The sequence below is a fragment of the Balaenoptera acutorostrata genome, chromosome 2 (assembly GCF_949987535.1).
Source record: "Balaenoptera acutorostrata chromosome 2, mBalAcu1.1, whole genome shotgun sequence".
Taxonomy (NCBI): Eukaryota; Metazoa; Chordata; class Mammalia; order Artiodactyla; family Balaenopteridae; genus Balaenoptera; species Balaenoptera acutorostrata.
Genome location: NC_080065.1, coordinates 141,572,103 through 141,584,615, shown reverse-complemented (window position 1 = coordinate 141,584,615; position 12,513 = coordinate 141,572,103). Strand labels below are relative to the sequence as shown.

Here is a 12,513-nt window from a genome sequence, read left to right as displayed (position 1 = left end):
TAAATATAGCAGTGTGTACATGTCAATCCCAAACTCCCTAACTATCCCTTCCCTCCACCCTTCTCCCGGGTAACCATAAGTTTGTTCTCTAAGTCTGAGTTTGTTTCTGTTTTGTAAATACTTTCATTTGTATCTTTTCTTTTTAGATTCGCATATAAGCGGTATCATATGATATTTCTCTTTCTCTGTCTGACTTACCTCACTCAGTATGACAATCTCTAGGTCCATCCATGTTGCTGCAAATGGCACTATTTCATTCTTTTTAATGGCTGAGTAATATTCCATTGTATATATGTGCCACATCTTCTTTATCCATTCCTCTGTCAATGGACATTTAGGTTGCTTCCATGTCTTGACTATTGTAAACAGTGCTGCAATGAACATTGGGGGTGCATGTATCCTTTCGGACCATGTTTTTCTCCGGATATATGCCCAGGAGTGGGATTGTAGGGTCATATGGTAGCTCTATTTTTAGTTTTTTTTTTTTTTTTTTTATAGTTTTTAATACTTTATTTATTTTATTTATTTATTTATTTATGACTGTGTTGGGTCTCTTAGTTTTCGTGTGTGGGCTTTCTCTAGTTGCGGCAAGTGGGGGCCACTCTTCATCGCGGTGCGGGGGCCGCTCTTCATCGCGGTGCGCGGGCCTTTTCACTATCGCGGCCCCTCCCGTTGCGGGGCACAGGCTCCAGACGCACAGGCTCAGTAGTTGTGGCTCACGGGCCCAGTTGCTCCGCGGCATGTGGGATCTTCCCAGACCAGGGCTCGAACCCGTGTCCCCTGCATTGGCAGGCAGATTCTCAGCCACTGCGCCACCAGGGAAGCCCCTATTTTTAGTTTTTTAAGGAACCTCCATACTGTTCTGCATGGTGGCTGTACCAATTTACATTCCCACCAACAGTGTAGGAGGGTTCCCTTTTCTCCACACCCTCTCCAGCATTTATTGTTTGTGGATTTTTTGATGATAGCCATTGTGACTGGTGTGCAGTGATATCTCATTGTAGTTTTTGCAATCAGATCTTTAACCATGCCTTTTAAAATCTTTGTCATTCATAGGCAGTTATTGTTTGATTCTGATGCCTTTGCAAAAATGCTTCATCTTAAAGGAAATTCATAAAAAGGACTTTTGACAAGCACAGGCTTGTAAAACTCTTCATAAAACTGTTAACAAAAGATCAAAAATTAGTTACATAGGACTGAGTGAACTGATCAATATGGTTATAATTTTTATAATTTTTTTTCTGAAATATTACTGCCTTTTAATCTGTTTTCCAGATATAAGGAAACCTTTCCCTTTAAGCTAATTATGACTTACAGTAATTTGGTAAATGATACCTTCGTAAGCAGAACTGAAACATTTATCTTTTCTTTCTACCTGATCCCTCCAAAACTGTAAACCCTTATGTTACTAGCAACCTTATCAAGTGAATAAGGGAGGCCACCTCTTGACAGATGCAGGAATCTGAAGATATTTTGGGACCTTGAGAAGAGAGGAATTCACCCAAATCTGTAGATATTGTAGGTGGGATCTGATGGCAAGCCCTTGGGATGGCTTTTCTGGCCTTGAGAAGCCTTTTAAAAATTCAATCTGAGATTCTTTATAAAAAGTTCCAGCAAAGCCAATTTTAAAAAAGAGCCCGTATGATCAGTTACACTTATGTAAATAATCAGGCCAAGTTTATTGAAACCAGACTTATTTTTGCCAACAAATTACTCTTAATTTGGCTATATTTGATAGAAATCAGGGTAATTTTAGAGAGAAAAATTATGTTTCAGTGGATATTAAATTCTAGGGCTGTTAATTGAGGTCTGTATTTACTGCCTAAGACTCACCAGCTAGCCCCCTGTTGTTACGTTACATTATTGTAAAGTTTAACTGAATTATTAAAAGGAAACTCTAAGTTTGTTTCTGAAGCTTATCACAGTAATCTATCTTTGGATGAAGATCAGATGCCCCATGAACTATAACCAGAAGATTATGCATATTGGACAAGGCATCATTTTAAAGGCTTATCTCCAACCTAGATGGAAGGACCCTTATCAGGTACTCTTAACTAGCTCACGCACAGAAAGACTGAAGGAAAGTCCCAAAGACTTTGGGATTCATATTTTCCACTTAGAAAGGGCCCCTGCACTGGACTGGCCTATAGAGAGAACTGCTGACCTCAAACTCACCTTAAAACAATGCTCAAACAGAGGAGAAACTGCACTCACACCAAGACAAGAAAAAGACAACATCAGAAGTAGATGGTTATTCCTAGATGCCAGACCTGACCCATATGATTATTTATCATGTTTTCAATATAATAATTACATTAGATAATATCATACCATTAAAATTATAGAAACATGAATATAATTATATAATATAATTCTGTATAATAACTTCTTGGACTATTGCATAAATCCATGTTTTTCTATCATGGGCATAAATCCTACACAGAGTTTAGAAATTAATCCAATTGTTGGGTTTATGGTCAATTACCTACATCCAGTACTTCTGGGTTACCTTGGTGAATTTCTCCTCTCCAAGGCTCTAATTGGATGGCCCTTAGGAAATTTATTTTAGAAGAAAGAAGTTATAGTTCTGTTTGAGCTACTATTGATATTACTAGATGGGACCCTCTTACTTGGCCGATCAATGGTATTGCTCTGACCATGGCTATACATATGAATTTTCTTTTAAAGTTACTCAAGCTCAATAAGAACAAGCTAAATTTCAGTCAAAGAATATAACTTCCGATTTATTAGGAGGGACCCTCCTTCAGTTATGGGGTAGATTTATATGACTACCACCAGACTATTTAAGTCATTTAAGTTTAAAAGCTCCCTTATATTGGGAACAGTTAAACTAAGGATAATCAGCCTAATAACACTCGGAAATTAGGCTGGGTGCCTTATGAACAATAACAATATTTCATTACTTTTAAGATAGCGATTGGTACAGGAGAGACTGAGTCAGATGAGCTGGGAATATACTGGACCACACCTAATGGAAGCTCTTGTTTTAAATATTTACTTATGACCCTATAAATGCTACTAGCTATATTATTTGTATTCTGCATATTTTGCAAGATTGTTGTTTCTTGCATTACCAAACGTGTGACTGAGCCTCTGATAAAAATGATGACTAGGCTATTTGAAATGACTGACACACATATATATATATTTCTTTATGAACTCAAGATTGTAATAGTGTAACTCTCGATATGGGAAGAAGCAACAAGAGGGAATCTTTGCCTGGACCATAACAGACTAGTAAGACAGGTGGTCCAGAGACTTTTAGCTACTATTAGCAGTGCCTAGTCCACTAATAGCAAACTGAGGATCAACAGAATCCTGGCCTGACTGAGGAAAGAGTATTCTTAGCACCGTGTGATAAAATGGTCCTGAATTGCCTCCCAAATAATGATTGAATTTATAACCATGAGGGGACACTGCCAGCTAAACAGTGTCACTCTCCATCTGGTTCTATAAGTGTTAAGTCACTAGCCACTGTAGTCACTGATGTTCAATATACCCTGAAAGGAATTCAGGGAAGAGATCAGGAATGGCACTCTGTGCTCTGGGAAAACTGGTTGAACAGGCCTTCAGCTAGTTAGATATTTTCAGGAGAAAATTTTATGAATCCAAATTTCTTTCATCTTCCCGTACTTAGAAAAGCACTAGTCATTAACTGAGATATCTGTTCCTTGTGACCAGCGGCGACCTTCTACCGAGATGTGTGCCTGATTGTACTTCTCCAAAATCATATATATGCTTATCTCTCCACTTCTGTCTCTTGGGAGAGGTTCCTCAGAACTCTCTGAAAGGCAGTTTCCTGGGCCAAAGATAGTCCTCAGTAAGTCCCCAAAGAAAACTGAAACTCACAACTCTCGTATTGTGCGTTTTTATGTCAGTGGGCACTTGACAATTTGACTGAGACTGGGGACTAGCCATTGTGGCCACAGAGCAGGAAGGAAGTCCCCTGCCCTCGCCAGAAGGCCAGTTGACTCTCATCTTCGAGGCAAAGGGTAAGTGCACCTTTGCCATGGGAAGTCTGGTCTTTGCTCTGGTGTCCTTGGCTAAGCCGGCCTCTGGTTTCCTTCCTGTTTGCTCCCTTATCTCCTCTGTCAGCACCTGGAGTCAGTTTGGACTCTAAGTATAGGAAAGGAGCTGGGGAAGACGGGACTGCTTCAGAGGACACCTTTGCCTTTCTGTTGGAAGGGGCAGAGCCCTCAGTCACCTGGAGCTAACAGATCTGAAGCCTTTGCATGGTCTTGTTTCCAGCAGGTAGTCTTATGTGATTCCCCCCATCAGGGTGAAAGGAGAAGTTGCAATCTGAGAATTAAGACTCGTTCTGATACCATCTGGTTTGGAGGCGCACCAACCAGCGTGCTCTCTCTTTCCTTCAGGGCGATACCATCATGCATCTGTGGGTAGCCATCCTGGGCCTCATACTCCTTCTGACAGGTAAGTGAATAGGTGGGCTGTTCTTTGGAAGCGCCGAGGAAGGGGGAGTGTGTGTGGGGGGGTGTGAGTGTTGGGGGGGAGGGTAGATGTTCTTGGGCTTTGTTGGAAGGTAATGGGGTCAACTAGTGAGCAAAGAACCAGGCTGACACCTTAAACCAAAGAAATTGCATAAACGCTAAGAATTACAAAATCTTTGGGTAGGTGAACAAGGCACGATGCAGTACAGGATGACATATGCTGCCATTTGTGTTGAAACCAAAAAAAGGAATAGGCAGATGGTTGTGTATGCATGAACTACTCAAGTGTATGTAGGAAAGAGTTACAGTTGTTATCACGGTGTGGAAGGGGACAGGAAGAAGAAAAGGGGATAGGGTGGGAAGGAGACGAGTGCTTTATTGTACCATATTGTGCCTTTTGATTTTTTTAACCATGTGCAACTATTTCTTTTAAAAAGAAAATATTTTAACTTTCCTGGCGGTCCAGTGATTAAGATTCCATGATTGCAAAGCAGGGGCCGAGGGTTTGATCCCTGGTTGGGGAACTAAGATCTCACATGCCTCCCGGTGTGGCCAAAAAAAATTTTAAAAAGAAAAATATGTTAATTCAAAGCATTCTGTGAGATAGGGGAAAATTTTAGAAATAGACATATCCTAAGTTTTAAAAACAATCTCTAGAGGTGGGAATGTGAGGAAAGTACATTTTTAAATTATACTTCTAAAACTTAAATTTTTATAATTAGCATGTATTACCTTTGTAGTCCAAAAATGACATTAAGCAAAATTAAATATTATCAGAATTCCAGTGAAAAATATAGACTCTTAATTTATGTAACAATGAGTGTTTTATTCCCAGAGCATTTCCCAAACTCACAGCTCAGTCCTAACTATGATTAACTGTTGAATCTCAGATTTCTTTCAAGGACCACCCAGACTGCATTTGGCAATGCAGGGTTTTTTAAGCCACTGCCACAGGAGAGAGTTTTCCTGCCTATTTGTTTTTAAGAGGCAAAATTTAGTATTTGATCGAATATTCTCCAATTTTTTGGTTTCATCTGGGTAAGTGGACCTTACCACCTGCATTGCAGGGCTGTCATCAACTCACGAGAAAGGATCCCTGCTTAAATTTTTTGGATTGATCGTAAAGCATGATAAGCCTCAGTTCCTCCTGAAACTATTATAAACCCTTTTTTCTAAGAACTGATTTCTAAAGAGTTTACTAGGCTTCTGCCTTCTAGTCAATGATGCTTTAAGTAAAACATTAGCTCTGCTTTTTTTTTTTTTTTAATAAGAGAGGGGTTGTGAGGTGACTTTATTTGCAATAGCAATTTTAAAAATTGCAATAAAAATTGAAAATCAAAACTTTAAATGCAATAGACTTTTAAAAACAGATTTCAACTGAGACAGTGATTGAATCTAGGGGAGAGGAAAAGCCACATGTATGTATTACCTATTAAATAAGCAGATACCTGTCAAACACAGGATGAAGTACACAGACACTCATGCATTACTGGAGTGTCATTTGTTTCAGACCTTTTGGAAAGAAATTTGGTCATATTCACCAAGAGACTGAATATATTTCTGCCCTTGATCCCAATACTTTCTTTCATGGAAATCTTTTCCTATTAGGAAATAATCCTGAATACAGAAAAACGTTTATATGATGTTTTATCTACAAATATATCTAGTAAATAGTAACGCTGCTAAAGAATATGTTAACATAGAAAAATGCTTATACTAAATTTTAAAACTCAAGATATAGTCAGATGATTACAAACCAAATAAGCTATATAAAGAAAAAAAATGAGAATGAAATTAAAGTTAAAATATTGAGACCTCATGCTCAGGTTTCTCTTTATTTACAGATGGTGTAACGTCTTACCCACGAGTGACTGGAGTGGTGGGTCAGTCTGTCAGACTACCCTGCACCTATGGTGGAGAAGTCACAAGCATGTGCTGGGGCCGAGGGGCATGTCCTTTAACTCGCTGCGGAAGTGACATTATCTGGACTAATGGATACAGTGTCACCTTTCAGAAGGACAAACGTTATAAGCTAAATGGAAACATTGGTGGAGGGGATGTGTCTTTGACCATAGAGAATGCAGCCCAGGCTGACAGTGGCTTGTATTGTTGCCGTGTTGAGAAGAGAGGGTGGTTCAACGATATAAAAATCACCCTAGACTTGAGTATAAAGCCAGGTGAGCTTGTCTTCCTCCTTCCTTTGATCACTTCCTGTGGGTTCCCAGAGATAAGAGTTTTCTGTCTGATATTAACTTTCTCTTCCTTTAATAGGGAAAGAGGAGGTTCCTATAATCTTGTTTTCTAATAACTTTTGGGATAGAATAACTTCTATTTGTGTAGAATGAAGTGTTAAGACCCAACACAGTCAAAAATAAATAAAATAAAAAATAAATTAATTAAAAAAAAAAAAAAGACTAACCTTGATTCAAGACCATAGTCTAGAGATCTTCCCAGTCAGCAAACTACCTCCTAAAGCAGTGCTTCAAAAATGCTAGTTGGTTCATGAAAAAGCATTCACTGTTCCACAGTGAAATATAGTGAACATTTTTATGGAGGTAAATTTATTCCACTTGAAGAACTGCCCTTTTCTCTGAGGTTATGTCTTAGAAGAATTCTTAAATGTCCTTTCTTAACATTTTAAGACTTATAGAGAATTCATACATATAAAATAGGTAATATAAGGTCCTGTCAGGTAGATGTATCATTTGGCTTTAAGAATCATCAATTCAGTCTTGTTGCATATACGTTGTATAAGCCTATATAGTTTCACCCCCTTCCTCTGTCCAGTCTTGGATTTTTTGAAGCATATTTCACACCATATCACTAAATTAACTGTTGAAAGAATAAAATGGCCTTATTGTAGTATGAAAACATTTGCATCTCAATAACGTTCACCTGTTGCTTTTAAGAATTTCATAAAATCCAAAAATCTGGGAAGTTTACATTTTTCCATCTTGATGTAGACATCCTAATTTTTCTTGCCATTTGATGAAAGGAGGAGGTTCTTCAGGAATTCCTGGTTTCTGGTGCTCTTTCCTAATGAATCTTCTCCCACTAAAGTCTTCTATTGACAACAGAATCCAATACCTGTGGCCTTCATAAGCTATGTCTCTTTTTTAATTTAAATGAACTTGATATTGCAATCTCCCAACTTTTGTACTTGGCTTGTGTCCTTTATAAAGGCAGGTAAAATAAGGTCAGTTCTGATGCAGCAAATAGCTGACTCTGGGGAACCTATATGTAGGAGGCAATTTAAGGAAGCCAAAAGAGGCTGGCGCTGTAGACATGTGACGAGGCAGCGTGTGGAGAAGAGATTATTTTTGGAGTTGTGAAATTATCTGATTGGTCTGGCTGAATATTTTTTAAAAAGGATAGAGAAAGAAATTAGTAGGGGACTTTGTTTTTGCTTGTTTTTGTTTTGTTTTAATTTATTTATTTTTGGCTGTGTTGGGTCTTCGTTGCTTCACACGGGCTTTCTCTAGTTGCAGAGAGAGGGGGCTGCTCTTCATTGCAGTGCGTGGGCTTCTCATTGTGGTGGCGTCTCTTGTTGTGGAGCACGGGCTCTAGGCACGCAGGCTTCAGTAGTTGTGGCTCGCGGGCTCAGTAGTTGTGGCTTGCAGGCTCTAGAGCACAGGCTCAGTAGTTGTGGCTCACCAGCTTAGTTGCTCCGCGGCATGTGGGATCTTCCCAGACCAGGGCTCAAACCCTTGTCCCCTGCATTGGCAGGCAGATTCTTAACCACTGCACCACCAGGGAAGTCCCAGTAGGGGAATTTTAGAGTGCTTAGAAATTCTTTAATAAATGAATATTTACAAAGCCACTGCTCTGTCCAGTGGGAAACGGGTCCATAACTGAGCCAAAGTGACTCTCTGCCTCCAATCCAATTATTTGCTTAAGTTTTCTTGCACGTTTCACAGAATCAGCTTACTTTTCAACCTTCTGTTAGGGCTTTTCCTCAGCAGCTCCTCTACCCTTAGTTTCCTAGATTCTTCCTCAGGAAATACTTACCACTGAGGAAGACACATTAGTTAAACAAGTCAATTAGGTTTCTTCCTTGTTATAGCCTTTGATCAGACTTTTTTGCTTGCTTCCTTTTTTCTCTAGATTTGATTTCAAACTGAAGGGAGGGGATTGGATTGCACTCTTCTTAAAAACCTCTGACTACACTGTTAGAGCAGGGTCAGCAAACTGTAGGCCTAGGACCAGATCAGATTATAAAACAGGCTCACCAACAGTTTTATAAATAAAGTTTTATTGGAACACAGCCACACCCATTAGTTTATATACTGTCTATGGCTGTGTTCACACTGACAGAGTTGAGCAATTACCACTGAGATCACAGAACCCCCAAAGCCTAAAACATTTACTAATGCCTTGTACATAATAGACACTCATAAATATTTGTTGAAAAAAATGTTTTTCTTCTTTAAGGCAAAAATCAGTTTCCAAATTAAATTGACTTCAATCCCTCACAAGAGTTTTCACACCAATTGTCTCCTGTTCAAGAGATTTGAGGTTCTAATTTATAGTTAGTAGAGTTGAAATTTAAGAATACTTCTTGTGGGCAAAAAAGATGCCTGGTGAGAAAAAAGTACACATTCTTGACTCAATCCTACAATTTCTGCTTTTGTGCCAGGCACTGTGTTTTGGGTTAATCCTAGTTGCAGTTCTTTCTCTGGGTAGCTCTGAGGACTTCAGTAAGTGGTTTGGAGTCCTATACCATTTCTGACTCTGGAAAGAGACAAAGTCATTACCTTTTGTTATTATCCCTTAGGAAGGAAGGAACCTTAAAAGGTCTAGTCCACCTTCAAACCAAATGCACAAGGCATCCGTGTTATCTGTGTTATCTAGCGTATGTTAATGATGTGAATTAATCCACATTTAGGATGCAGGTTTGTTGGGAGGGTACCCTTAGGACTGACTGAACGGAATGCTATTTATTTGGTAAATATTCTGGTTCTTGGGAACTACTATTTAGGTCCTAGTCACACGCCACTGAGAGGACAAACACGGCTTCGGGCTCTAGACTTTTTTCCCTACCTCACAGACGTTTATGAAGATACATAAATCTGATATGCGGGACTAGTCTTTTCAAAGGGCTTCGATAGAAATCCCAGGTGTCATTTTTTTAATCTCCAAACCTCCCCATATATATTCCTTTCAATGCAGCTGTTTCCTTGTTGTGAACATGTTTTCACTCCCTCCTCAGTCACAGACTCTAGCTGACCAATGTGGAGAACTCCGAGTTCATGGGAGATAAGTGCTCACTTCTGCCTGGGGACAGTCCCAGTGGTTGTGTTGGTGCACAGGCCCAGCACACGACTCTTGTTTCCTGCTGCTTGATGAATCCTTGCTTTCATGTTGATTTCTAGCTCCACCTACGACAACAATAATGACGACTACTACTCCAACAATGACCACCACTACTACTACTCTTCCAACTACCACCACTACTACTACTACCACTCCACCAACTACCACCACTACTACTCCACCACCGATGACGACCACTACTTCTCCACCACCAACGATGACCACTACTACTCCACCACCAACTACCACCACTACTACTACTCCACCAACAACGATCACCACTACTACTACTCTACCAACTACCACTACTACTACTCCACCAACAACTACTACTACTACTACTCCACCACCAATGATGACCACTACTGCTCTACCAACAACAATGACGGTCACCACTGCTCCAATGACAACGAGGGCCTCTACCTCTGCTCTTCCAGTGCCAGCACCCACAGAGAACCTCCAGCCAGGTAAACAGATGTGCTTCTGAGCCCAGAAGGCTTTAAAGGAGAGGATATAGACCACCCAGGGTGTTGTGTTGAGGCAGAAGTGCAGTCTGGGGTAAGGATTTGAACAGGCTACCAAACCTGGCTTCACAGAATCTGTGGACCTCCGTCCCATGTTATATTCACCTTTTGTATGTATAAGCATCTTCAGAGTGAGGGGACCCTCTAGCTTTTTATCAGATTCTCAAAGGAATTCATTAATAGCCAAAAAAAAAAAAAAAAAAAGAAAGAAAAAAGCCAGACCACTGATCTTGGACATCTAAGGAGGATGGTGGGGATTTGGCCCAGTTGAACACAGACTTACGAGGAAAAATAGGGAATGCCAGAACAGGGTCAGGTGAATGAGATTCTGTCCTTACAAGGAGCTCTGAATAGAGATCATTTAATCCATTCTGAAGTCTCACCCAACACTTGAGGATAAGATTTCAGTGAAGTTAATGTTTACTGTTTCCTGTGTCTAGAACCATGCTAACTGCTTTACAAGTATTAAGCCACTTCATTCTTATGACAATCCTATGCCTTGTAGGTGTGATTCAATCCTATTTTACATTTGTGAGGACTGAGGCACAGACTCTAAGTTCAGTGTTGACAGTCATACGAATAGAAAATGGTTGAGTCAAGATTGTCCCCTTTAATTTGAATGTTGGGCCTTTGCTGCCTTCTATTATGAACATAGAGCTTATGTTTGGATGAATTTGTCCTGATCTGACCTTCTCACTGGAAAAGCCTTCATACAATTACCCTGTCTTTTCAGGGTGTCAGTGACTTACACAGTTTTGCTTCTAGCATCCTTTAATTTATTTATGTAGCAGAGTAATGCTATTTATACTGATGACAAAGTAAACATCAGATTTAAGGACTTATGGGATTTAGAGTGCACACGTTTGTTTTTTCAATTCTGGCTACATAGTTCATAGTTCAACTTTATGTTAGATTAAAGTTTAGGTTAATACAAGTGGAGAATAATTTGACTTAAAGCTGGGGAAATAGCTTGCCAGTCTGAGGACATGTTTAGGTTCAAGCTTTCTATTTTTTGGATTAAAAATGTAACTTTTTAGTGGAGATTCTCAAAGCCTCCACAACCCTTTGGCACTTTAAAGTGGCTCTGGATCCTGAGGAATAACACAAATGTCACAACCTTTTAGCCAAAAAAGTCTGATGGAACATATTGATTTCCCTTCACTCCTGTTGAACCATGTCTATATTCAACCAGGAGGGATCTGAAGGATTGGACTTTGAACTGAGTTTTAAAGAGATGTCTTTAGGTTAAAACTGGGATTTTAGAGCCGTAAAACTTTGTAAGAAAAATAGTTTTGTTCCAGGCAGCGAACATACTAGAGCATCTGTTGACTTTCTCAATATTGATTTAACTTCTAAATAGTTTGTGCCTGCAGAGGTGGATGGCTTAGTGCTCCTTGTTTGGCGAACATGTGTAAGTTACGGCCTTTGTTTAAAAAGCAGAGTTTCAGAAGGAAAGTGTTGGTTTATGTGACCTCCTAGGGGATAGTATTAGTTGAGTCTTATAGGCATCCTGATAGTTTCCTAAAGAGTTTGAGTTTAGAGTTGAACTTTACAGTATAGAAAGGAGGTGAACACTGGAGCAGATCCAGGGCAGGGGAATTTATCTTTACATCCATTCCCTCTCGGCGCTCTGTGCCCTGTCCGTGCTAGTTGCCTAAAATATTCATGCACTGGTTGGATGTAAAGTTGTAGGAGCAGAGGAGAAAAGAAAGATGACCACAGAGACCCAAACTAGGGGCTGAAGTTAAGCTCAAGAGGTCTTTTGCATGGATTTAAGTTGACTGAAGACGCTGATCATCTGACTTTCTGAATCGTCCTGTTCTTAGTTCCTATAGTTCCTAAAGAGAGCCACATCCTGTTACAGATTTGAGCATTAGAGGAAAGCAAAAACAAACAAACAAACCCCACCAAAAACAAAAGATAGCTCAAAACAAGAGAAGAGATGATGTTGAAATGTGAAGACCATGGTGGGGGAGTGGAAAGAGAAAGACCAGTGAGAGGCAATAAGGAAAGCCCAGGTTTGGGAACTCTTGTCCAGCCAGCACCACTAACTTGCTCTAATTTTCTGTGGTGCTCTAAGAGGAAGGGATGCAACGATCTTATTAAGAGGCAAGTGGTCAACTCTGCAGGTAAAGTGAAATGTCTGATAGAAAATAAAGAAGAGATTTCAAGAAAGGAAAAGGAAACATAACCCTGAGAACTCTTGG

At 39.8% G+C, this 12,513-nt stretch overlaps 1 protein-coding gene across 2 annotated transcripts in view; it reads left to right on the top strand.

Annotated features, from left to right (window-relative positions):
* HAVCR1 (hepatitis A virus cellular receptor 1) overlaps positions 1-12,513 on the top strand; it is a 44,587-nt gene that overhangs the window by 14,682 nt on the left and 17,392 nt on the right. The window contains exons 1-4 of one of the 2 annotated variants that reach the window (XM_057540963.1): positions 1,976-2,044; positions 4,395-4,452; positions 6,314-6,646; positions 9,842-10,249. In XM_057540963.1, the coding sequence (XP_057396946.1) occupies positions 1,979-2,044; positions 4,395-4,452; positions 6,314-6,646; positions 9,842-10,249 (865 nt within the window). In that variant the 5' untranslated portion in view covers positions 1,976-1,978. Of the gene's footprint in view, positions 1-1,975; positions 2,045-4,394; positions 4,453-6,313; positions 6,647-9,841; positions 10,250-12,513 lie in introns of those variants that run through there. The other variant, XM_057540964.1, reaches the window with a different exon arrangement.